This window comes from Micromys minutus (genome assembly GCF_963924665.1).
Source record: "Micromys minutus genome assembly, chromosome: 2".
NCBI lineage: Eukaryota > Metazoa > Chordata > Mammalia > Rodentia > Muridae > Micromys > Micromys minutus.
In genome coordinates, this window is record NC_137971.1 from 56,881,976 (window position 1) to 56,908,115 (window position 26,140).

At 43.0% G+C, this 26,140-nt stretch overlaps 2 protein-coding genes and 2 pseudogenes across 4 annotated transcripts; all 4 read left to right on the forward strand.

Moving 5' to 3' along the window:
* Nucleotides 1-378: 378 nt before the first annotated feature.
* On the forward strand, nucleotides 379-1,155 carry LOC308416805 (THO complex subunit 4-like; the record flags this gene model as incomplete). The annotated part of the gene is made up of 1 exon (XM_080911893.1): nucleotides 379-1,155. One exon carries the CDS (start codon nucleotides 379-381, stop codon nucleotides 1,153-1,155), a length of 777 nt encoding a protein of 258 aa, XP_080768019.1.
* Nucleotides 1,156-7,651: 6,496 nt separating this feature from the next.
* LOC308418237 (THO complex subunit 4-like) lies at nucleotides 7,652-8,428 on the forward strand (the record flags this gene model as incomplete). Its single annotated transcript, XM_080913622.1, has 1 exon — nucleotides 7,652-8,428. The coding sequence occupies one exon, from the start codon at nucleotides 7,652-7,654 to the stop codon at nucleotides 8,426-8,428; it is 777 nt and encodes a 258-aa protein (XP_080769748.1).
* A 6,538-nt stretch (nucleotides 8,429-14,966) lies between these two features.
* On the forward strand, nucleotides 14,967-15,741 carry LOC308417222 (THO complex subunit 4-like; annotated as a pseudogene). Its single transcript has one exon. The product of its transcript is annotated as a THO complex subunit 4-like (transcript).
* Nucleotides 15,742-20,277: 4,536 nt separating this feature from the next.
* Nucleotides 20,278-21,318, forward strand: LOC308417223 (nucleolysin TIAR-like; annotated as a pseudogene). Its single transcript has one exon. The product of its transcript is annotated as a nucleolysin TIAR-like (transcript).
* Nucleotides 21,319-26,140: the final 4,822 nt, after the last annotated feature.

Genomic DNA, 26,140 nt, shown 5'->3' on the forward strand with positions numbered 1-26,140 from the left:
GGTTTAGGGTGTGGCTACAATAGGGCGGGGCGAGCAGAGAGGTATATAAAACCTTCATTGGAGCCAGAGATCACACTCAGACGTGGAGCCTTGACGGCTGCCTGGTTTGCTTGGGACTCAGAGACCTATCTGCAGTGCTCAGAACTGGTAAGTAATTGGATTTCCTTGGGTCAGGTAGTTTGACATAGACAAATTTAGACTCCAGAATAGGACCAAAATGGTCATTTCTGCCTCCTTAGAGGAACCGATAGAAGACCTTAGATGTAATTCCAAATGAGATTTTAGCTTCACATCAATGTTAGCCTGTTTATATCATTATTATGCTTGATTTTGTTAAAAGGTCGTTCTATGGATACGAGGCCCGAATCTGTGCCCACCATGGAAGAGAAAATGGACATGTCTTTGGAGGACATCATTCAGCTGAACAGGAGCCAGCCAGGAGGCCGCGGTGTTGACCAGAGTCTGGGCAGGACTGGGTCCAAGGGCGACCAAGGTAGTGCAGAGCAGGCACCTGTGCAGGTGAAAGGAGGCAGCAGGCCTAGGTGGAACCGGCCCGCCATCTTCCGAGGCTTCGCAGGTGGCAGAGGTTGCAGGAACCGGCCAGCAGCATACAGCAGACCTAAACGCCTTCAGGACAAGTGGAGGCAGCATGACCTATTGGACCGCGGCTTCCGGGGTGGAGCCGGTGTGGAGACCTGTGGGAAGCTGCTGGTGTCAAACCTGGACTTCGGAGTGTCAGACGCTGATATACAGGAACTCTTTGCCGAATTTGGAACCTTGAACAAAGCCGCTGTGTGCTATGACCGCTCTGGACGAAGTGTAGGGACAGCACTTTTGCACTTTGAATGGAAAGCCGATGCCCTGAAGGCTATGAAGCAGTACAATGGTGTCCCTTTCGATGGCCGCCCTATGCACATCCAGCTCGTCACATCACAGATCGATACAAGGCGAAGACCCGCACAAAGCATAAACAGAGGTGGCATGACAAGAAATGGTGGCTCCGGGGGTTTTGGTGGTGGAGGCACCAGGAGAGGGACTCGTGGAGGCACCAGGGGAAGAGGTAGAGGCACAGGCAGAGACTCAAAGCAGCAGCTTTCTGCAGAGGAGTTGGATGCCCAGCTTGATGCTTATAATGAAATGATGGACACCAGCTAAACAACCGAGCATATCCGCACGAGCAACAGGACCCAGGAGCCTCGTGTCTGATGTCCAGAAGAGGGAGGCTTGAACGCGGTCAGTGCAGACAGTGGTGGATTGGTTTTTCTTTACTTTTCGTTTTTTCCTGTTTTGAAATAGGATCTAAGGACTCATGTTAAGGGTTTCTTTTCTTTTTCCCTCAAATTCTGAAACAGATTGCTTTGTATTGAATTATATTGGAGATACATTTTACTGTTCGCTGTTGTAAAGAAGGTGGTACTTTCTTCAACTTTGTCATAATAAAATAAAAATGTGTGTTAAAAAAATAGAAAGGTCTTCCTATGTTGTATACCTCTCCTAGAAACGGCTGCATTTCTCTAGGTAGGCTTGAAATCAAGATTCCGCTGACTCAGCAGCCTCTTCAGTGCTAAGATTAACAATAGCATGTTCCCTCCTATTTTCATTCTCAGAAAAGCTTGCCTGTGTTTGTTTCTCTGAGCTCCTGGCTCAGACTGTAGAGCTGTTGACCATGTATGTTTGACCCTCTTTAGCTACATTAAATAAAAGCATATTTGTGTGTTACTCAAATACCTTACCTTAGGCTTAGCACTGCATCATTTTAAAATAGCTTTGGGAGATCTGCCCGGAAAGCCCATGTGCTTGATCCAATGCTCAGGGGCTTTTCCATCTGGAACAGCAGAGACCCGGGAGCACAGGTCAGGTGAGATTGTGCTGTGAGTAACCAAAGCACAGAGAGGGGTAGTTGGAGCACTGGGGAAAATGTGCTACCCACAGTAGGGCCGGACTCTGGCAGAGGGACTGGGAATCTCCTTGAAATCTTGGGCTCGCTGACTAAACTCACAGGCCCACAGTTAGGCACAGGCCCTAGTCAGTGGGAACCCAGGTCTGCCCTGGAAAGGCAGTGCTTAATGTTCAACTCTACAGATCCTCTTCCACCTGGACCAGATGGTAACCTGGCTCATAGGTCCAGGGAGAGCACACTGGGAGCTCTCAGAGAGCAGAAAGTACTGTGCTATCTGCAAAAGTGTGCTCTTTGGCCTAGAGAAAAAGCCAGGTCCCTGCCAGTAGTACTCAGGACCTGTGGGTACAGGGCTGAGCTCCAAGAACAGTCTCACAAGAGCTCCCACACTTGAGCCCACAATGACAGAGCTGAATCAGCGGAAACAGAACTCACTTCTTGAATGAATACTCCTCCAGTGTTGTTGGGGTTGTCAGCGGGTACAACAACTCTGGAAATCGGTCTGGCGGTTCCTGAGAACATTGGACATAGTCCTAACTGAAGACCAAGTAATTCCACTTCTGGTCATATACCCAAGAGATGCTCCAACACATAATAAGGACACATCCACCACCGTGTTCATACCAGCCCTATTTATAATAGCCAGAAGCTGGAAAGAACCCACATTCAGATGAATGGATACAAAAATTGTGGTATATTTAGAGTGGACTAGTATTCAGCTATTAGAAACAATGACTTTATGAAATTCCTAGGAAAATGGATGCATCTAGAGAATATCATCCTGAGTGAGGTAACCCAGCCACAAAAGAACAGACATAATATGCAGTCACTGATAACTGGATACTTGCCACAGAAAGCTCTGATTACCCCAGAAACTACTCACAGGCCATATGAAGCTCCAAACAACAACAACAACAAAAACAAGAAGAAAATCTAAAGGCCAAAAGGGAAAGAGTCAGTCCTTCTTCGGAGAAAAAATAAGTGTAAAGTACCCTCTCAGAGTATGGTATACCTGGACCTCAAATCATTAATAATTCAAGAGCTAAGAATATAGTCTTCTTTCAAGTTCTGGTATTCAAAAATTATCATGTTTAATCTATACACACTAATTGTACTGGCTAGATTTTCGTCAACTTGACACATGCTGGAGTTATCACAGAGAAAGGAGCCTCAGTTGAGGAAATGCCTCCATGAGATCCAGCTGTAAGGCATTTTTCTCAACTAGTGATCAAGGGGCAAGGGCCGAGCCATTGTGTGTGGTGCCATCCCTGTGCTGGTAGACCTGGTTATCTAAGAAAGCAAGCTGCGCAAGTTGAGCAAGCCAGAGGAAGCAAGCTAGTAAGTAACATCTCTCCATGGACGCTGCATCAGCTCCTGCTTCCTGACCTGCTTCAGTTCCTGTTCTGACTTCCTCTAATGATGAACAGCAATATGGAAGCATAAGCTGAATAAACCTCTTCCTCCGCAACTTGCTCCTTGGTCATGATGTTTGTGCAGGGATAGAAACCCTGACTAAGTCACCAGGAAAACTCTGACTGTTTACAAGTTATGTGTTGTTCTACATATACTTTATCTTTATGGTAACTAGTAAGATTTCAATGCATACTATGCAACCTCTAAAAGAATTAAGTGCTGACAAAAATATATTCATATAGTTTTATGACAAAATGCTTTAAAAAATCTGTACATGGATCTCTCTTTTTAAAATGAAGTTGTATAAAAAACAGCTTTGGTTTTGGATAGGGTCTGTTTTGAGGCTGGGAAAAGGTTGAAAACTGTAGGAACCCACTTTCATCATTCTACATAGTGGGAATTCAATATTGATCCACAACACGTGGGTTTGTGTATGTGTGTGTGTTTGGGGGTGGTGATCACTGACATTTCCCTGGAAAAACCCTGTAACTCACGCAGTGAACTCCTTGCTTGGCATCCACAAAACCAAAATTTACATATCACTGCATAATTGAGACTGATGTAGGCCCGCCTGTATTACTAGAACGTGTAAGTCTGTGTAAAGGCTGAGAAATCCAATGTCATCTTTTGCTTCAATAGAAAGTGTGAGGCAAGCTAGCACTGAATTAAGATGTTCTCAAAACAGTTTAGAAAGTATGTTATGAAGGGACATGCAAAACTTGGGTTTTAGAATGTTGGAGGGCATTTCAGAAAGATAGGATCACTGGGATTGTAGAGATTCTTAGGATTAGATGATGTCTTTGTTAGGGTTTACTGCTATGAACAGACACCATGACCAAGGCAAGTCTCATCAATAACAATATTTAATTGTGGCCTTCTTGAAAGTTCAGAGGTTCAGTCCATTATCATCAAGGCAGGAGCATGGCAGCAACAGGCAGGCATTGTGCAGGAGGAAATGAGAGTTCTACATTTTCATCCAAAGGAAGCCAAGTACAGACTGGATAACCTCAGGCAGCTTGGAGCAGGGTCTGCTAACCTACCCCCACTGTGACACACTTGCTCCAGCAAGGCCACAGTTTGTAATAGTTCCACCCTCTGGGCCAAGCATATGCCAAACACCACATTCCACTCCCTGGCCCACATAGGCTTGTTTAAACACATGAGCCTATGGGGGGCCACACCTAAACATAGCAGAATGAAAAAGTACATTTAGCTCATCTTTCAAAGTCCCCATAGTCTGCAGCAGTCTCAACAATGTTAGAAGTGCAAAGTTCAAAGTCTCTTCTAAGATCCATCCAATCATTTAACTTGAATTCAGAGCAAGACAGGAAAGCAGCTGGGGAAACTTCAAACCCTGCCATCTCCATGTCTGATATCAAAGCAGTCTTCAGATCTCCAACTCCTTTTTCATCTTTGTTGACTGCAACAAATTTCTTTCTCCTGAGCTGGTTCCACCTTTCCTTCACAGCTTTCCTTGGCAGCTATCATGAGACAGGTCTTCAACATCTTTCAGTCTCCAAGGCAGCTTCAATGATGCAGCTTCTGGTTTCAATATCTGGGAACCACACATGATCTTCTGGATTGCTTCAAAGGGCTGGCATCATTTCTCAAGCTCTGCCCTCTGTGTCACTTTAAGCTCAGGATGATGCACTATACTGTTTTTGTTGGTTTTGGTGATCATCCATGGTACCGGTATCTCCAATACCCTGGGGTCTTCCAATGCAAGTAGCCTCACCAATATCCTCTCACGGGTTCCCTTCAAGGTGCCAAGCCTCAAATCTTTTGCATGTCCCCTTCATTCCTGGATTTTCAACTACAACTTGTCGGGAGCCATAACAGAACAAGCTAATAACTAGCAGGTGATCATCCTGAGATTGCCAGCCTCAGGTTACTATATAGTCTGCGACTGGTTCGTCCTCTTTGAACAAGGATGTTAGGAATTCATTTTAGGAAAGATCCCTGCTATTAATATGCCTTTTCCACTATTATTAAACATATATAACAATCATTAAGTTCCAGCACACCCCTTTAGAGCAGATTTCTGCCGATCTCTGAAGATGTACTTTCTTGTAGTGATGATAAATAGACTTAAAATGACTTAAGTCATAAGGATGAGCCATAAGATTCCTAAACTTATAACTGATTATTAAGCTCTTTTATAGTGAGACTGCCATTAGGTCAGATCTGAGAGCCAAAACTGCAATGAGAACTTTGCCAGTCTCCTAAGTGACACCTGTTAATTAGTCTTAGATTGTCACCAGACTTTCTCCTACTCAGAGCACATTCCAAGAGGATGTATTATTATTAACCAAAGGTCATAAAAAGGGAACCTACAATTTATTATAGGTGCTAGTGCAGAGTATAAAATATTGACTGTTTATCTATCTATACAAAGCTTCAGTGATAACTTAGTTCTAGTTTTAAGACTTCAGTGAACCTGTGGAGCTGAGACACGTGATGCAAGTTTAGCCAGATAATCGCTCCTAATGGATATGCTTGTAAAATTCTCTGTTGTAGAATTCTATTTCAATTTATGATTTGACTTTTGGTGTGAACTTGTGATAAGCTTTGTAACATGTGATCATGTATTCTGAAAGATGTATGGGTATTTAGAACAAGGAGAAGTTATTCATTCTATCCCCCCACAACCCCCACACATTCCCTTTGGAGGATTTTCATAGGACACTTTTACTACTTAGCAATTAACATTATAATCACTTTTCTAAGTGTCCCTTTTTTTCCTGTGACTACCTTCTAGCAGACTAAAAGTTAGAGGTCAGCAGTTTCAGCTGAGCTAGTACAAAGTCTATTTACTTAATCCCTTGCTGTTTTAGGAAGAGGTGCTAAGTGACAGAGACTGCAGTCTCTGACTCAAGAGACCACAGAGGGCAGGACAGCCACAATAGCATAGTAACTTAGACTTAGATAGTAAAATTTATTTTACAGCAACCCTCAATATCTCGTCCAAATTTTAACCACCACCCAAGCTCTTCCTCCTCTCTCGTCTCAAGAAGAAAGAAGTGCCCCCATGCTGGGGCTGGATCCTAGCAACAATGTACTTTCATCAGTGAGATTCCATGGTCTCTCACAGAGCCAAGCCTCAGCTGTCTTTCCTGACACCATCAAAACCAGTGGCACATGGGTGACTTTTAAATATTACCAAGTACAGTTGCAGTATGAGGTACAACCCTGGCTATCTTGAAACCCAACTTATTTGTGCTGTCAGAAAACACTTCCCAGAAGATTCGACCACAGTCTGTTCTTCATCCCCTCTAATCGATCAGTTCCAGATGGCAGGCTTCAATTATCTATAGGGCTCTTCTACTCTTAACCATAAAGCCAGAAACACATAGCCAAAGTTGTCAAGTCCTTCTATTGCAAAAGCTGGAAAATGGCCCTCTTGTTCTGTTACATTGTCCCTTGCTTCCTCTTTTCAGGTCCTTCATTGACTAAGTTCAGCTGTACTGGATCTTGCTCTGTTGATTGACCTTGAACTCAGAAACCTGCAGGCTTATCTCTAAGGATTAAAGGTGTGTACCACCATCCTGGATTTAAGCTCCTCTTCACCTAGACCTTTCCCTGTATCAGGCTGGCCTTTAACTCAGAAATCTGCTTGACTTTATCTCCTGGGATTAAAGTGTGTATCACCATGCCTGGATCTAAACTTAGGTGGGTAGGATCTTGCAAGAGGATTGCTAGAACTTAGAGTTCTGAAACAACCCTTGCTTCACAGCAAGACCACTTCCTATACCACACTCAAAAGCACTTAACAATTAAGCAACTGAAGAAAAATAATCCTCAGTTTCAGTGATTTTTTTTTAATTAACAAGAGAAATACTTGAGAGATGGTGTGGTGTGGAGATATTCTCACAGAGAACTCTGATTCAATGAATGAAGTGGATGAATGTTACATAGAGATTAAAGTAATGTGGAATGTAACCAACTAATCCACTTCCAGGATGAGGTTGAGGGTGTGGCTAAAATAGGGCGGGGCGAGCAGAGAGGTATATGAAACCTTCATTGGAGCCAGAGATCACACTCAGACGTGGAGCCTTGACAGCTGCCTGGTTTGGTTGGGACTCAGAGACCTATCTGCAGTGCTCAGAACTGGTAAGTAATTGGATTTCCTTGGGTCAGGTAGTTTGACATAGACAAATTTAGATTCCAGAATAAGACCAAAATGGTCATTTCTGCCTCCTTAGAGGAACCCATTGAAGACCTTAGATGTAATTCCAAGTGAGATTTTAGCTTCACATCAATGTTAGCCTGTTGATAACATTATTATGCTTGATTTTGTTAAAAGGTCGTTCTATGGATCTGAGGCCCGAATCTATGTCCACCATGGAAGACAAAATGGACATGTCTTTGGAGGACATCATTCAGCTGAACAGGAGCCAGCCAGGAGGCCGCGGTGGGGGCCGGGGTCGCGGCAGGACCAGGTCCAAGGGCGACCAAGGCAGCGCAGAGCAGGCACCTGTGCAGGTGAAAGGAGGCAGCAGGCCTAGGTGGAACCGGCCCGCCATCTGCCCAGGCTTCGCAGGTGGCAGAGGTGGCAGGAACCCGCCAGCAGCATACTGCAGACCTAAATGCCTTCAGGACAAGTGTAGGCAGCATGACCTATTGACCCGCGGCTTCCGGGGTGGAGCCGGTGTGGAGACCTGTGGGAAGCTGCTGGTGTCAAACCTGGACTTCGGAGTGTCAGACGCTGATATACAGAAACTCTTTGCCGAATTTGGAACCTTGAACAAAGCCGCTGTGTGCTATGATCGCTCTGGACGGAGTGTAGGGACAGCACTTGTGTACTTTGAACGGAAAGCCGATGCCCTGAAGGCTATGAAGCAGTACAATGGTGTCCCTTTGGATGGCCGCCCTATGAACATCCAACTGGTCACATCACAGGTCGATACAAGGCGAAGACGAGCACAAAGCATAAACAGAGGTGGCATGACAAGAAATGGTGGCTTCGGGGGTTTTGGTGGTGGAGGCACCAGGAGAGGGACTCGTGGAGGCACCAGGGGAAGAGGTAGAGGCACAGGCAGAGACTCAAAGCAGCAGCTTTCTGCAGAGGAGTTGGATGCCCAGCTTGATGCTTATAATGAAATGATGAACACCAGCTAAACAACCGAGCATATCCGCACGAGCAACAGGACCCAGGAGCCTCTTGTCTGAGGTCCAGAGGAGAGAGGCTTGAACCCGGACAGTGCAGACAGTGGTGGATTTGTTTTTCTTTTCTTTTCCTGTTTTCCTGTTATGAAATGGGAACTAAGGACTCATGTAAAGGGTTTCTTTTCTTTTTCCCTTTAATTCTGAAACAGATTGTTTTGTAGTGAATTGTATTGGAGATACATTTTACTGGTCGCTGTTGTAAAGAAGGTGGTACTTTCAACTTTGCCATAATAAAATAAAAATGTGTGTTAAAAAAATAGAAAGGTCTTCCTATGTTGAGTAACTCTTCTAGAAACGGCCGCGTTTCTCTAGGTAGGCTGGAAATCAAGATTCCGCTGACTAAGCAGCCTCTTGAGTGCTAAGATTAACAATAGCATGTTCCCTCCTATTTTCATTCTCAGAAAAACTTGCCTGTGTTTGTTTCTGTGAGATCCTGGCTCAGGCTGTAGAGCTGTAGACCATGTATGTTTGATCCTCTTTAGCTACAATAAATAAAAGCATATTTGTGTGTTACTCAAATACCTTACCTTAGGCTTTGCACTGCATCATTTTAAAATAGCTTTGGGGGATCCGCCCGGAAAGCCCATGTGCTTGGTCCAATGCTCAGGGGCTTTTCCACCTGGAACAGCAGAGATCCGGGAGCACAGGTCAGCTGAGATTGTGCTGTGAGTAACCAAAGCACAGAGAGGGGCAGTTGGAGCACTCGGGAAAAGGTGCCTGCCACAATAGGGCCAGATACTGGCAGAGGGAATGGGAATCTTCCTTGAAAGCTTGGGCTCCTGACTAAACTCACAGGCCCACAGTTAGGCACAGGCCCTAGTCAGTGGGAACCCAGGTCTGCCGTGGAAAGGCAGTGCTTAATGTTCAACTCTACAGATCCTCTTCCACCTAGACCAGATGGTAACCAGGCTCATAGGTCCAGGGAGAGCACACTGGGAGCTCTCAGAGAGCAGAAAGTACTGTGCTATCTGCCAAAGTGTGCTCTTTGGTCTAGGGAAAAAGCCAGGTCCCTGCCAGTAGTACTCAGGACCTGTGGGTACAGGGCTGAGTTCCCCGAGAAGTCTCAAAAGAGCTCACACACCTGAGACTACAATGACAGAGCTGAATCACTGCAGACAGAACTCACTTCTTGAATGAATACTCCTCCAGTGTTGTTGGGGTTGTCAGCGGGTACAACCACTCTGGAAATTGGTCTTGCGGTTCCTCAGAAAACTGGACATAGTCCTAACTGAAGACCAAGTAATTCCACTTCTGGCCATATACCCAAGAGATGCTCCAACATATAATAAGGACACATGCACCACCGTGTTCATACCAGCCCTATTTATAATAGCCAGAAGCTGGACAGAACCCACATTCAGATGAATGGATACAAAATTGTGGTATATTTACAGAGTGGACTAGTATTCAGCTATTAGAAACAATGGCTTTATGAAATTCCTAGGAAAATGGATGCATCTAGAGAATATCATCCTGAGTGAGGTAACCCAGCCACAAAAGAACAGACATAATATGCAGTCACTGATAATTGGATACTAGCCACAGAAAGCTCTGAATTCCCCAGAAACTACTCACAGGCCATATGAAGCTCAAAACAACAACAACAAAAACAAGACGAAAATCTAAAGCCCAAAAAGGGAAAGAGTCAGTCCTTCTTAGGAGAAAAAATAAGTGTAAAGTACCCTCTCAGAGTATGGTATACCTGGACCTCAAATCAATAATTCAAGAGCTAAGAATATAGTCTTCTTTCAAGTTTTGGTATTCAAAAATTATCATGTTTAATCTATACACACTAATTGTACTGGCTAGATTTTCGTCAACTTGACACATGCTGGAGTTATCACAGAGAAAGGAGCCTCAGTTGAGGAAATGCCTCCATGAGATCCAGCTTTAAGGCATTTTCTCAAATAGTGATCAAGGGGAGAGGGCCGAGCCATTGTGTGTGGTGCCATCCCTGTGCTGGTAGACCGGGTTCTATAAGAAAGCAAGCTGAGCAAGCCAGAGGAAGCAAGCCTGTAAGTGCCATCTCTCCATGGCCGCTGCATCAGCTCCTGCTTCCTGACCTGCTTCAGTTCCTGTTCTGACTTCCTCTAATGATGAACAGCAATATGGAAGCATAAGCTGAATAAACCTCTTTCTCCGCAGCTTGCTCCTTGGTCATGATGTTTGTGCAGGGATAGAAACCCTGACTAAGTCACCAGGAAAACTCTGACTGTTTACAAGTTATGTGTTGTTCTACATATACTTTATCTTTATGGTAACTAGTAAGATTTCAATGCATACTATGAAACCTCTAAAAGAATTAAGTGCTGACAAAAATATATTCACATAGTTTTATGACAAAATGCTTTTAAAAAATCTGTACATGGATCTCTCTTTTTAAAATAAAGTTGTATAAAAAATAGCTTTGGTTTTGGATAGGGTCTCTTTTGGGGCTGGGAAAAGGTTGAAAACGGTAGGAACCCACTTTCATCATTCTACATAGTGGGAGTTCAATATTGATCCACACAGAAGGGTTTGTGTATGTGTGTGTGTTTTGGGGGGATGATCACTGACATTTCCTTGAAAAAACCCTGTAACTCATGCTGTGAATTTTTTGCTTGGCATTTACAAAACCAGTATTTACATATCACGGCATAATTGGGACAGATGGAGGCAAGCCTGTATTCCTAGAACATGTAAGTCTGTGTAAAGGCTGAGAAATCCAATGACATTTTGGCTTTAATAGAAGGTGTGAGGCAAGCTAGCACTGAATTAAGATGTTCTCAAAACAATTTAAAATGTAGTTTATGGAGGCACATGGAAACCCTGGGTTTTAGAATGTTGGAGGGCATTTCAGAAAGATAGGATCACTGGGCATGTAGAGATTCTCAGTTGTTACTGGGCATAGAGCAAAGGTGTAGGAGTAGATCATGTCTTTGTTAGGGTTTACTTCAATGAACAGACACCATGACCAAGGCAAGTCTCATCAATAACAATATTTAATTGTGGCCAGCTTGAACATTCAGAGGTTCAGTCCATTATCATCAAGGCAGGAGCATGGCAGCAACAGGCAGGCATTGTGCAGGAGGAGATGAGAGTTCTACATTCTTATCCAAAGGAAGCCAGGTACAGACTGGATAACCTCAGGCAGCTTTGAGGAGGGTCTGCTAGCCCACCCGCACTGTGACACACTTGCTCCAGCAAGGCCACAGTTTGTAATCCTTCCATCCTCTGTGCTAAGCATATACCAACCACCACATTCCACTCCCTGGCCCACATAGGCTTGTTCAAACACATGAGCCTATGGGGGGCCACACCTAAACATAGCAGAATGAAAAAGTACATTTAGCTCATCTTCCAAAGTCCCCATAATCTGCAGCAGTCTCAACAATGTTAGAAGTGCAAAGTTCAAAGTCTCTTCTAAGATCCATCCAATCATTTAACTTGAATTCAGAGCAAGACAGGAAAGCAGCTGGGGAAACTCCAAACCCTGCCATCTCCATGTCTGATATCAAAGCAGTCTTCAGATCTCCAACTCCTTTTTCATCTTTGTCGATTGCAACAAATTTCTTTCTCCTGAGCTGGTTCCACTTCTCCTTCACAGCTTTCCTTGGCTGCTATCCTGAGACAGGTCTTCAACATCTTTCAGTCTCCAAGGCAGCTTCAATGATGCAGCTTCTGGTTTCAATATGGGGGAACCACACATGATCTTCTGGATTGCTTCAAAGGGCTGGCATCATTTCTCAAGCTCTGCCCTCTGTAGCACTTTAAGATCAGGTTGAACCACAATTTTTTTTTGTTTTGGTGATCATCCATAGATAGTACAGGCATCTCCAATACCCTGGGGTCTTCCACTGCAAGTGACCTCACCAATTGCCTCTTCCGGGTTCCCTTCAACGTGCCAAGACTTAAGTCTTTTGCATGTATTTTTCATTCCTGGATTTACAATTATAACTTGTCATTAGCCATAACAGAACAAGTTAATAACTAGTAGGTGATCATCCTGAGATGGCCAGCCTTAGGTTATTATATAGTCTGGGACTGGTTCACCCTCTTTGAGGAAATGTGTAAGGGATTCAATTTAGGAAAGATCCTGGCTATTAATATGCTTTTCCCATTATTATTAAACATATATAACAATCATTAAGTTCTAGCACACCCCTTTAGAGCAGATTTCTGCAGATATCTGAAGTTGTACTTTCTTGTAGTGATGATAAATAGACTTAAAATGACTTAAGTCATAAGGATGAGCCATAAGATTCCTAAACTTATAACTGATTATTAAGCTCTTTTATAGTGAGACTGCCATTAGGTCAGATCTGAGAGCCAAAACTGCAATGAGAACTTTGCCAGTCTCCTAAGTGACACCTGTTAATTACTCTTAGATTGTCACCAGACTTTCTCCTACTCAGAGCACATTCCAAGAGGTTGCAAAACAATTAACCAAAGGTCATAAAAAGGGAACCCATGATTTATTATAGGTGCTAGTACAGAGAATAAAATATTGACTGTATTTATCTATCTATACAAAGCTTCACTGAAAGCTTAGTTCTGGTTTTAAGACTTCAGTGAACCTGTGGAGCTGAGACACGTGATGCAAGTTTAGCCAGATAATCGCTCCTAATGGATATGCTTGTGAAATTCTCTGTTGTAGACTTTATTTTCAATGCATGATTTGACTTTTGGCGTGAACTTGTGATAAACTTTTTAACATGAGATCATGTATTCTGAAAAATGTATGGGTATGGAGGACAAAGAGAAGTCATTTATTCTATCTCCCCACTCCTCCTTTCCCTTTTTGGAGGGTTTTCATAAGACACATTTACCACATAGTAATTAACATTATAATCACTTTGTTAAGTGTTCCTTTTTTTTTTCTGTGACTATCTATTAGCAGACTAAAAGTTAGAGGTCTGCAGTTTCACTGGAGTGAGTACAAAGTCTATTTACTTAATCCCTTGCTGTTTAGGAAGAGGTGCTAAGTGACAGAGACTACAGTCTCTGGCCTCAGGAGATCACAGAAAGCAGGTCAGGTACAATAGCATAGTAACTTAGATAATAAACTTTTAGTATACAGCAACCCATAAATATTTCATAAGACTCGGTCTTACCCTTGAATCTCATAAGACTAAATCTTACCTTCCACTAAAGCTCTTCCTCTTCCACTGTCTCAAGAAGAAAGACAAACCCTGATGCTGGGGCTGGCTCCTAGCAACATTGTACTTTCTTCAGTGGCATTCCATGGCCTCTCACAGTGCCAAGCCTCAGCTGTCTTTCATGACACCTTCAAAACCAGTGGCACATGGGTGACTCTTAAATATCACCAAGTACAGCTGCAGCATGAGATACAACCCTGGCTTTCTCTGAAACACACTTCTTCCTGCTCTCAGGAAACACTTCCCAGAAGATTCGACCTCAGTCTGTTCTTCATCACCTCTGGTGTCTCAGTTCCAGATCGCCCAAATCAATTATCCAATAGCCTCCTCTACTCTTGGCTATAACGCCAGAAACACATAGCCAAAGTTGTCAAGTTCTTCTGCTTGCAGAAGCTTGAAAATGGCCCTCTTGTTCTGTTACACTGTCCCTTGCTTCCTCTTTTTGAGGTCCTTCATTGATTAAGCTCAGCTGTACTGGATCTTGCTCTGTTGATTGACCTTGAACTCAGAAAACTGCAGGCTTATCTCTAAGGATTAAAGGTGTGTACCACCATCCTGGATTTAAGCTTTTCTTCACCTAGACCTTTCCCTATCTCAGGCTGATCTTTAACTCAGAAATCTGCTTGACTTTATATTCTGGGATTAAAGTGTGTATCACCGTGCCTGGATCTAAACTTAGGTGGGTAGGATCTTGCAAGAGGATTGCTAGAACCTAGAGTTCTGAAACAACCCTTGCTTCACAGCAAGACTACGTCCTGTACCACACTCTAAATCATGTAACAATTAAGCAACGGAAGAAAAAAATCCTCAGATCCAGTGATTTTTTTTTTTTTAATTAACAAGGGAAATACTTGAGAGATGGTGTGGTGTGGAGATATTTTCACAGAGAGCTCTGATTCAATGAATGAAGTGGATGAATGTTACATAGAGATTAAAGTAATGTGGAATGTAACCAACTAATCCACTTCCAGGTTGAAGTTGAGCGTGTGGCTACAATAGGGCGGGGCGAGCAGAGAGGTATATAAAACCTTCAAGAAGCCAGAGATCACACTCAGAAGTGGAGCCTTGACAGCTGCCTGGTTTGCTTGGGACTCAGAGACCTATCTGCAGTGCTCAGAACTGGTATGTAACTGGATTTCCTTGGGTCAGTAGTTTGACATAGACAAGTTTATATTCCTTAATAGGACCACAATTGTCATTTCTGCCTCCTTAGAGGAACCCATTGAAGACCTTAGATGTAATTCCAAGTGAGATTTTAGCTTCACATCAATGTTAGCCTGTTGATATCATTATTATGCTTGATTTTGTTAAAAGGTCGTTCTATGGATACGAGGCCCGAATCTGTGCCCACCATGGAAGACAAAATGGACATGTCTTTGGAGGACATCATTCAGCTGAACCGGAGCCAGCCAGTAGGCCGCGGTGGGGGCCTGGGTCGCGGCAGGACGGGGGTCCAATGGCAGCTGAGGCAGCACAGAGCAGGCCCCTGTGCAGGTGAATGGAGGCAGCAGGCCTATGTGGAACCGGCCAGCCATCTTCCAAGGCTTCGCAGGTGGCAGAGGTGGCAGGAACAGGCTGGCAGCATACAACAGACCTAAACAACTTCAGGAAAAGTGGAGGCAGCATGACCTATTGGACCGCTGCTTAGGGGATGGAGCCTGTGTGGAGACCTGTGGGAAGCTGCTTTTGTCAAACCTGAACGTCGGAGTGTCTGATGCTGATATTCAGGAACTCTGCCGAATTTGGAACCTTGAACAAAGCCGCTGTGTGCTATGATCACTCTGGACGAAGTGTAGGGACAGCACTTGTGCACTTTGAATGGAAAGCCGATGCCCTGAAGGCTATGAAGCAGTACAATGGTGTCCCTTTGAATGGCCGCCCTATGAACATCCAGCTCGTCACATCACAGATCGATACAAGGCGAAGACCCGCACAAAGCATAAACAGAGGTGGCATGACAAGAAATGGTGGCTCCGGGGGTTTTGGTGGTGGAGGCACCAGGAGAGGGACACGTGGAGGCACCAGGGGAAGAGGTAGAGGCACAGGCAGAGACTCAAAGCCCAGCTTTCTGCAGAGGAGTTGGATGCCCAGCTTGATGCTTATAATGAAATGATGGACACCAGCTAAACAACCGAGCAAATCCGCACGAGCAACAGGACCCAGGAGCCTCGTGTCTGATGTCCAGAGGAGGGAGGCTTGAACCCAGACTGCTTTCCTTTTTCCTGTTTTAAAATAGGATCTAAAAACTCATGTTAAGGGTTTCTTTTCTTTTTCCTTTAAATTCTGAAACAGACTTGTTTTGGACTGATTTATTTTGGAGATACATTTTACTGGTTGCTGTTTTAAAGAATATGTATTTTAAACATTGCCATAATAAAATAAAAATGTGTGTTAAAAAGATAGAAAGGTCTTTCTATGTTGTATACCTCTCCTAGAAACGGTTGCGTTTCTCTTGTTAGGCTGAAAATCAAGATTCTCCTGACCCAGCAGCCTTTTCAGTGCTAAGATTAACAATAGCATGTTCCCTCCTATTTTCATTCTCAGAGAAACTTGCCTGTGTTTGTTTCTGTGAGATCCTGGCTCAGGCTGTAGAGCTGTAGACCATGTATGTTTGATCCCCTTTAGCTACAATAAATAATAGTATATTTGTGTGTTACTCAAATATCTTACCTTAGGCTTAGCACTGCATCATTTTAAGTAGCTTTGGGGCTCTGCACAAAAGCCCATGTGGATGGTCCAATGCTCAGGGGCTTTGCCACCTGGAACAGCAGAGATCCAGGGGCACAGATCAGGTGAGATTGTGCTGTGAGTAACCAAATCACACGGCTAGTTGGAGCACTGGGAAAACGTTGGGTCCACAGTAGGGCCGGACTCTGGCAGAGGGACTGGGGATCCACCTGGAAAGTCAGGGCTCACAGACTAAACACATAGGACCGCAGTAAGGCACTGTCTGCATTCCAGCCAGATCATTCGTACTCAGAAGGTTTTTCGTTGTTATCCCTTTCCAGAACAAAGATGTTGCAGGATTAACATCCTCTACACACTTTCGAAAGATATTGGGCAATAGTGAGAGACAGAGTAATTCCTTAGTCTCTAATAAGAAACTTGGCAAGACTTTAGTGACAGTCACTTAGGACTGTAGGTGGTTATGCCCTGATGAGAACCTTAGGAATGGTTTGTATATATATACATGCATAAATTTTTAAAACCTACTTTTAATAAGGTTTCAACAGCTCCTCTACACAATCACCAAGAAGAGGTTATCGAAGAGAAAAATTATTAGAACATGGGGGAAATGAACCTGTTGAGCAATAGTTGTTTGGGAGTAAGCTCAATCATCCTTGGCAGCAATTCAGTCTCATAGACAACACCAAATACTACTTAGCAGCAGCAGAAGTAAGCCCTCTAGTCAGGTGGACACCAGGCACAAACCAGCAGCTACCAGTCTAGTACTTTTCAGCAGGCTGCTATAGTTCAATCCTGAAGAAAGTCCCAGGCTAACAAACTGGCCTAGAGAAACTTTTAGGCTTCGCGAAGACTATGGAGAAAACCTATGGTCTCAGTGACAATTCATAGAAAGTCAATGAGTCGTGGAGTTCTTTAGGATCAGAGGGTATTTTTAGAATATTTTGGGTCACAGCAAGAACATGGGGAAGGACTCAAACCCAGTGTAAGACCACCAATGGCTTAAAAGACCCTATGAGAACTTGTACAATATTTTAGGCCCTAAGAAACCCTGAATAAATACCTGTAGCTCTACCAAGAACCTGGGTAAGGCATTAAGATGCAGTGAGAACGTAGAAAAGGCTTAGATATCATCAAGAAACTGAGAAATCTTACTCCTTAGTAAATACTTGTAGAATGCTTCAGACATCACTGAAACCTTTGGGAAGCCTTAGGCCTCAATGAGAATTTGCTGAGGTCCTTAATTCATAGTTAGAGCCTGGAAGAGGTATCAGGACCAAATGGAACCTGCAGTAACTTTTAGGCCACAGTAAGAAATTAGAAAAGTCTTCAGACCCAATGAAAGCTCTTTGTGTCCTAATAAAAATTGTGAGAATTTCACAAAATATTAGACCATTGAATCCTATGGGAAATCTTTAGGCTCCTGTGAGGTGTGTGCAAGGTATGAAGACCCAGGCAAACATGGGAAATACTTAGGCCCCAGTGAATTATTGAGGAATTTTGACAGAGAACCTGTTGAATATGTTAGGCCATAGTGGGGCTTAATATACTTAAAAGGCTTCAGCTGGACTTACTGGCTTCCCCAGGTTCATACTGTAAAAAAGGATTTCTCCAGTGTCTCATTAAAGTCTTAAGCCTTCCTCAGGTTTCCACTGTTTGTTTAAGGCATTCTTCAGTGTCTCAATGGAGATAAAGCACTTTTCCATTTCTCATTGGGTTTTAAAGATTCCTCAGTTTCTCACTGGATCATAAAACTGTATTTAGGATATTACAGAAGTCTATGATCTTCCCAGGTTCACAGTGTGGTCTAAAACATTCTACAGGTACTCACTGGCATCTAAGGCTATCCCAGGTTATCACTGGGTTAAAATGTGTCCTTGCTGGTCTCACTGGTTCTCTGAAGTCTTTCCCAGTTGCTCATTGGATTCTGGGGCATTTTCCAGGGTCTCACTGGTTCTCTGAAGTCTTGCCAAGTTGCTCAGTGGAGCCTGGGGCATTTTCCAGGGTCTCACTGGTTCTCTGAAGTCTTGCCAAGTTGCTCAGTGGAGCCTGGGGCATTTTCCAGGGTTTCACTGGCACCTAAGATTTCTCTGAAGTTCTCACAATTTCTTTAAGTCCTTTAATATATTTTAACTGGGCCTGTAGGCCTCCCCTCATGTTCTCACTGTACCCTAAGACATTCAAGAGATTCTCTGAAGGCCTTTCCCAATGTCTTAATCATACCTTAAGGTTCTTCCCTGGTTCTCACTGTCTCCTAAGAACTTCCTGGCTTCTTTACTATTGCGTTAGGCCTTCTGTGGGTTTCTACTGGGGTGTCAGGATTTCTCAGGTTATTACTGAGTCATAAAGCCTTGCCCACTTTCCAAATGGAGCTTATGGCAATCTTCAGGATCTACTTGGACCTTTATGTTTTCATAGGAACTATAAGACCTTCCCCAAAATACTGGCTCTGAGGATTTTTTCCATGTTTCTACTGTAACTTCAAATTTTCTATAGGTTCTTATTGCGTCTAAAGGCCTTCTCAAGATTCTCCGTGGAATTTAAGGACTTTTCCAAATTATTCTTGAAGGACAAGACCTCTCCAGTTTATCATTATACAGTAAAACCTAGTATAGGTTCTCATAGGGTCTCAAGTCTCTCTCTGTGTTCTAAATGTTATATTAGGCATTTCCCTAAAGATTCACTGCGACCTAAACTCTTTCCCACAGTCTCAAAGGTTCATAGGCCATCTTATCCTAGTTCTCTCAGAATCTATAAGGATGAAAACAGGTTTTCATTGGGTATAAAGAACTTCTCCATGTTCTTTCTGTGGACATAAAATAGTCTACAAGTTCACACCACTGCTTAATGATTGTTCCGGGTTTTTGCTTCAATCTAAGTCATTCACATGGTGATACCTTAGTCTCTAGTGAGAATCTGGGCAAGGCTTTATGACCCAGTAATAATACAGGGCAATCCTGAGACTCCAGTGACAACCTATGTGGAACTTAGTCCATATAGAGGACTGCAGAAGGCCTTCCTTAGACACTAGTGAGAATCTGAAAAGGCCACACACCCCAGTGAAAACCTAAGTCTGTGAGGCTCTATTATTATATGGTGTCTTAATTAGGGTTTCCATGTTGCAGTGAAACACCATGACCAAAAGAAAGGTCTTGATTAAAGTGTTCTTTTTTTAACTTACACTTCTATATTGTTTTTCATGATCAAGGGAAGTTAGTAGAGGAACTCAAAACAGGGCAGGAACTTGGAAGCAGAAGCTGATGCAAAGGTCATGGAGGGGTACTGCTTTCAAAACCAAATCCTAAAATAATTAAAAATAATTAAGAAAACAAAACCAAATCCTAATTGCTGGATTTTACCAAATGAAAATTTAGGGGCCAGACCCCATGGTGAAAGCCTGCTAGCTCAGGAATTCAGAGCAAGCAGCAGGTTGATCTTCCCTCTCAACCAGTGTCCCAGAAGTAAAATACCCTTTCTCCTGATTCACACTGTCTTAAAAACCCTTCCAACTGAATAACTTTACTTTCAACTTCCTGTGTGTCTCTCTATCCATCCTGATTTCCTTTCACTCGATGGTTTTGTCCTAGATTTGCCCCCTGTCAACTAGCTGCTTCCTCTGCCTCTTTACTTATGGTTGGTCTTATTCAATCTTATTTACAATAAGCAGAAAACTCTTGGGAAAAGTCATTTGTAATGGTTGAGCTATACCACAATTAGAAACTGGTTTTTCAAGTGTATAGTCTCACAGTTTTTGTTAAATATCCTGGAACACTCTGAGGTTAAAGATGTGTACTAGGGATGAGCCACACAACTCCTAAAGACAGGTCTTGCCAGTACACAATCTCATTGTGATCAAATATACTGCAACCCGTCACAACCACCACGACGGAAGATGACAGACAGCCCCAGACTCTATACATCCAAGTTAAGACATATGGTTATCTTCAGAAAACAATATGGTGTTTATTGCCTAGATATGTAGGTAAACTCTCCAGAGATATGACAGAAGTCTTTATTTTGTAGTTATTCAATCAGATTGGACACTGTAAAAGCTGTAACATGATAACAGAGCATATTAGCAGTGGCACATATTGCTTTGTGGAATTTTATGAACACAGAGATGCAGCTGCTGTATTAGCTGCTATGAATGGGAGAAAAATTTTGGGAAAGGAGGTCAAAGTAAATTGGGCAACAACACCAAGTAGCCAGAAAAATGTATTTCCAATCACTTCCATGTGTTTGTTTGGGATTTCAGTCTAAGACTTACAACAGAAGATATCAAATCAGCATTTTCCCCCTTTGGTAAAATATCAGAAGCCCGGGTAGTTAAAGGTATGGCAACTGGAAAGTCCAAAGGCTATGGTTTTGTATCTTTTTATAGCAAACTGGATGCAGAGAATGCAATTGTGCATATGGGGTGTCAGTGATTGGGAGGTACCATCTGCTCCTAAAAGTACACAAGAAACTAACACTAAGCAAGTGAGATTTGAAGATGTAGTAAACCAGTCAAATCCAAGAAACTGTACTGTGTACTGTGGAGGACTTGCTTCGGGGCTAACAGGTCAGTTATGAGACAAACATTTTCACCATTTGGACAAATTATGGAAATAAGAGTTTTTTTCCAGAGAAGAGCTATTCATTTGTCAGATTTTCAACCCATGAATGTGCAGCCCACACCATTGTTTCTGTGTACTGTACTGCAATTGACATGTTGTTAAATGGTATTGGGGTAAAGAAAATCCTGATATGACTAAAAATTTCCAACAGGTTGACTACAGTCGGTGGAGCCAATGGAGCCAAGTGTATGGAAACCCACAACAGTACCATCAATATATGGCAAGTACCTCCCTATGGAGTATATGGGCAGGCATGGAACCAACAAGGATTTGGAGTACATCAATCACCTGCTGCTCAGATGGGTGCATTTGGTCCTCAGCTTCCTCAAGGACAAGCTCCTCCCCCTGAATACCTCCTCCAAACCAAGCTGGGTGTGGAATGGCAAGTTTCCCAACACAGTGAGCTTGGACACTAAACATGATTTTAACTTATTGATGGCTCCTGTGACACTCTGAAGACATGAAAATAAACATCAGCAAATGAAAATATTTATTTTAAAAATTGAAATGTTTAAAACCTTTAGCACAGCTTTGCTTGGTGAAGGACACGTGTCTTCTAGTCCTGCCTTTTTAAGTTTTTTTTTTTGTTGTTGTTGTTGTATTTATTGTTGTTCATGATGTATATGAACATGATTTTCTTTGTGTACCAAAAACTAAAATAAAGTCAATAAAGACAATTATGACTTACATATACTACAACAGAGGGTGCTGCCTGTTGGCTTATATAGCGTGCATTTGTATGGAACCCATAGCACAAACTACAATGGGCTGTGCCCTTCACAGTCAATCACTAATTAAGGAAATGCTGTATAAGCTTTGCCACACCTAATCTTAGGGAGATATTTTGTGAATTGAGGTACCTTTTACCTTGATATTTAAGGTTTGTATCAAGTTGACAGAAAGTTATTCAGTATACTTGGGATAGAACTTCAGTTAGGACCTAGTAAACCTTTAAGACCCAGTGATTACATGGGATAGACCTTAGTCCCCATTGAGAACCTAAAAAAATCCCTTAAGATCCAGTGAGAAGCTGTGGAAGGTTTTAGGGCACAGTAAGAAAAGGGGAAAGTCTTCACATCTACTGAAAACCTTTTTGAGCCATTATATATCCTATGAGAATGCAGCAAAATGTTAAGGCCCCAGTGACAATCTGATTAATGCCTAAATTTCAATGTGACCTGGGAAAAAGCTTTAAGATTCAGTGAGAACCTGGGTCAGGGCAAAGGCATTGATAAGATTTTAGAGGAAGTCTTATAGCCCAGTTGAATCTTGAAAAGTCCTTAGGCCACAGTGTGATCTTGTAGATTTCAGGCCCCAGGGAGAATATGGAGAATGCGTTAGAATTTTGTGAATCTTTGGGGGCAGGAATTAGATTACAAACAATGCAAAAGACCTTCAGCCCCAGTGAGAACCTGTTACATATTTTAGGCCACATTGTAAACAAGAAAAGCTTTCAAACACACTGAAAACAATGAAAAATCTCATGGAACCCATGAGAAGTTGTGGAAAGCTTAAAGACCCACTGGAAGCCTGGGTTATTCCTTAGGCACCAGTATGAATAACACTTAGTGAGAACACAGGGAAGGGTATAAGTCTCAGTGGTATACTGGAACATCTTTAGGTCTTAGTGAGCTTGCACAGAATGACTTAGGTTCTGGTAAGAACCTGGGAAGGTCCAGGCTAGTAGATTCTGTTGCTCTTCTTCTGGAGTTCCTATCCCCTTAGGGACCTGAAATCTTTCCTCCTATTCTTCCATAATAGTCCCTAAACTCCATCCATTGTAATGGTTTCTGTATCTGAGTCAGTGGCTGTGTGGATCCTCAGAGGATACCTTGCTGCTGTTTAAAAGCATAACTGAGTATCGTGAATAGTGTTAAGGATTGTTGCTTGCCCATGGGATGGGTCTCAAGTTGGTCTGGCTATTGGTTGGCCATTCCTTCAGCCTCTGCACCCTCCTCCATGCCTATCCTTCTTGTAGACAGAATAAACTTTGGGTTGAAGGTTTTGTTGATAGGTTTGTGTGTGTATCACTCTGGGGTTTCTTTCTTGCTACAAGAGTTGTGTCTGAACAGCCAACTAATGAGCATTCATGGGCTGGACCTAAGCCTCCCCATACATGTGTAGCAGATGTGACGCTTGGTCTTTATATGAGTCCTGAACAAGTGGAGCAGGGCTATCTCAAAAGCTGTTACCTGTACATGGGTTTTTGTTTATTTTTTAAAGTTGGTTGTATTGTCTGGCCTCAATGGTAGAGGAAACACCTAGAGACATGAAGTGCCAGGATAAGGAGATACCCATGGGACCTATTCCTGTTCCAAGAGTAGAGGAGGGAGAAAGGGGGAAGGATTGTGAGAGGGGTTGACCTGGAGGAGGCAGTGAGCAGAATGTAAAGTGAATAATAAAGAAAAAAACCTGAATAAGGCCTTCAGACCCAATAAAAACTTGTGTAAGGCCTAGTAAATCTTGTTGACAGAAATGGAAAAAAAAATAGTAACCTGTTAGACTCTGCATAATGCCTTAGGCTCCAGTAAAATACTGGGCAAGGCTTTAAAACATGAGGCCATAAGTAAAATCTTAGACCTAGTGACAATTAGGGGAAACATTAGGCCACATGGATACTGTGCAAAACTTTTTACACACCAGTGAAAATATTGGAAGGCCTTAGGCTTCAGTGACATCCTGGTCAGAGCCTAAGCTCCAGTGATAACCAAGGGAAACCCTTAAAGCTCACTGATAACCGGAAGAACTATAGCACACAGTGAGACTGTGGGAAAGATTTTAGGCAGCATTGGAAACCCTCAAATATGTCTTAAGGCCAAGTGAGAACTTGTAGAATGATTTTAGGCACATTGAGAACCCTGAGGTTTCAATGAGTTTTAAGAGAAGGCCTCATGTCACAGAACACACAACAGTCTTTAGGCCATTGTTAGAACACGGGGAAAGCCTTCAGACTCAGTGAAACTGGTTGGAGACTTACAAAACCTGTAAGAATTTGGGGCTCTGTTTTAGGACCCAGTAAAATTCAAGGTTATGGCTTATATCACAGTGAGAACACTGGCCAGGCTTAAGACTCAGTCAGAACTGAGGGAAGCTCTTAGACCCCAGCAGCAATATAGGAAATTATAATAATTTAGAACACATCAGAATCTTTAGAAGGTGTTCTAGCCTTCAGATCCAGTGAAAACATGTGAGATTTATACATGAGATATTCATTCACATATTTGGCACTATTTGGAGGTGTGGCTTTGTTGGGGGAAGGGGGTCACTGTGGGTGTGGAATGTGAGAACTTCCTGCTGGCTGCCTGAGGATGCCATTCTTCTCCAGTTTGCCTTGGAAACAAGAGTCTGAGCTCTTAGCTTCTGCTGCACCATGCTCCCACACTGATGATAATGGGCTGAATCTCTGAACCCATAAACCAGCCCAAATTATACGTTGTCCTTATAAAAGGTGCCTTGGTCATGGTGTCTGTTCACAGCAATGGAAAACCTACCTAAGGCAACTCCTTAGGCTCCAGTGAACCTGGTTAAAGCTTTAAGGCACAGTGAGAACGCGAGACAGGCCTTAGGTTCCAATAATAATCTAGAGAAGGTTTTAGGCCATGGTGAACCTATGGAAGGCAGTGACACACTGGAGAAAGCCTTAAGCCAGTGAGACCTGTAGAAGTTTTTAGACTCCAGTGAGATCCTGGGTAAGGTCTAAGGTCTAAATGAGACATTAGAGTAGGTTTTAGCTAGCAGTGAGAATGTGGGGAAAACCCTCAGCCACACTGACAACCTGAAGAAGGTTGCAGACCATAGTGGAGGAGATAAAAGGAAATGTTTATTCCATTGGAAACCTGTTGAACCTTTGCAAATCAGAAAAGCAGTGAAAATGTTTAGGTCCTGTTGAGACCCTGGGCAATGGCTTCTCCTCAGGTGTGAACCTGGGCAAGTCTTTAAGTTAAGTGATAACATAGAGAAGTGTAACAGGATTTCTTGGAGACTCCAGTGGCATAAATAAAGATATGGAGTCGTTATACCTTAAGGCTTAGACCTTTTGCTTGGGCAGTCTCTCAGCTAGCTAATCTAACTTCTTTTAATTATCTTGCCTATTCCCGGACCATGGGAAAACATCTATGCCTCAGTGCTCCCTTGCAGGCTGCGTCTGTTCCTTTTCAAGACCCCTCCAGAGACAGAACCTTCATCTAATGAATAAAGATTTCAAGGGACCAATCACTGGACGAGAAGGCGGGACTTCCCGGTTGGAGAGAGGAAGTTGGAGACAGGAGAAAGTTTTTTTTTTTGGACTGGAAAGAACACGGAGACACAATGTAGGTAGCAAGCGGCCACAGGAGGATTTATAACTTAAGTAACTTAAAATATTAAGATGGTAGTGTCTGAGCCCAGCGATTGTGTTACTTGTCGATTCTAAACTAAGATTGTGTGTTTTCCTTCACGTGGCGGGAGATTCAACAGCGTTCCAGAGAAAGGTACAGGGTGGGGGGGTGGGGGGGGCGGCACCCCGGGAATTTGGGAGCCTGTGGCGTGCCTGGCAACAGCCCACCGTGGGAACGTAGGAGTGGGGTGGAGAGAGCCGGGTGGGGTCCGAGTCAGAGTCTGTGGGGCTGAGAACAGTTCCGCCTGTCCGCAGGTACCTTGCCAGTGGTGTTTCATGCAACATCCTCCCAAATTTCTGACATGTGCTTTCTTCTCCCAGGAGCTCCCTACCTCTTGGAAGTTCTGCCCCCAAACAGTTCTGCTGTTTGCCATCAGATCTTTATTATATCCAGTCAGCAGTGAGGCAACCTCTGATACCAGTCTAGATTGTCTTTAGGCAGGTGAGGAAGAAAAGTATTTACGAACTAGAAAACATGATGGTAGACATATAAATGACAACACATAAATCCTTCTAGCATTAAACTCTCTGCGCGTACAGAAATAACAATGGAATATACAGAGATATATTTTAGTACAACTAAATATATAAATTAAATATGAGATTTTAAATCCCCAACTCCACAGTAACACACTTTCTCTTACAAGGCTATCCCTCAAGCAAGCTTGCCATGTGGGACTACTTATGTAGACCCCAGACCTTAGGCTTTGTTGTATTTCTCAGAAAGGCCTTAGATAACAGTTAGAACCCGAAAAAAGCTTTAGGGTACAGTGAAAAAAGATAAGATCTTTTATGTTTGAAAAAGAACTTAAAGAAGGCAAAATGTCTCTTTAAGACGTTGAAGAAGGCC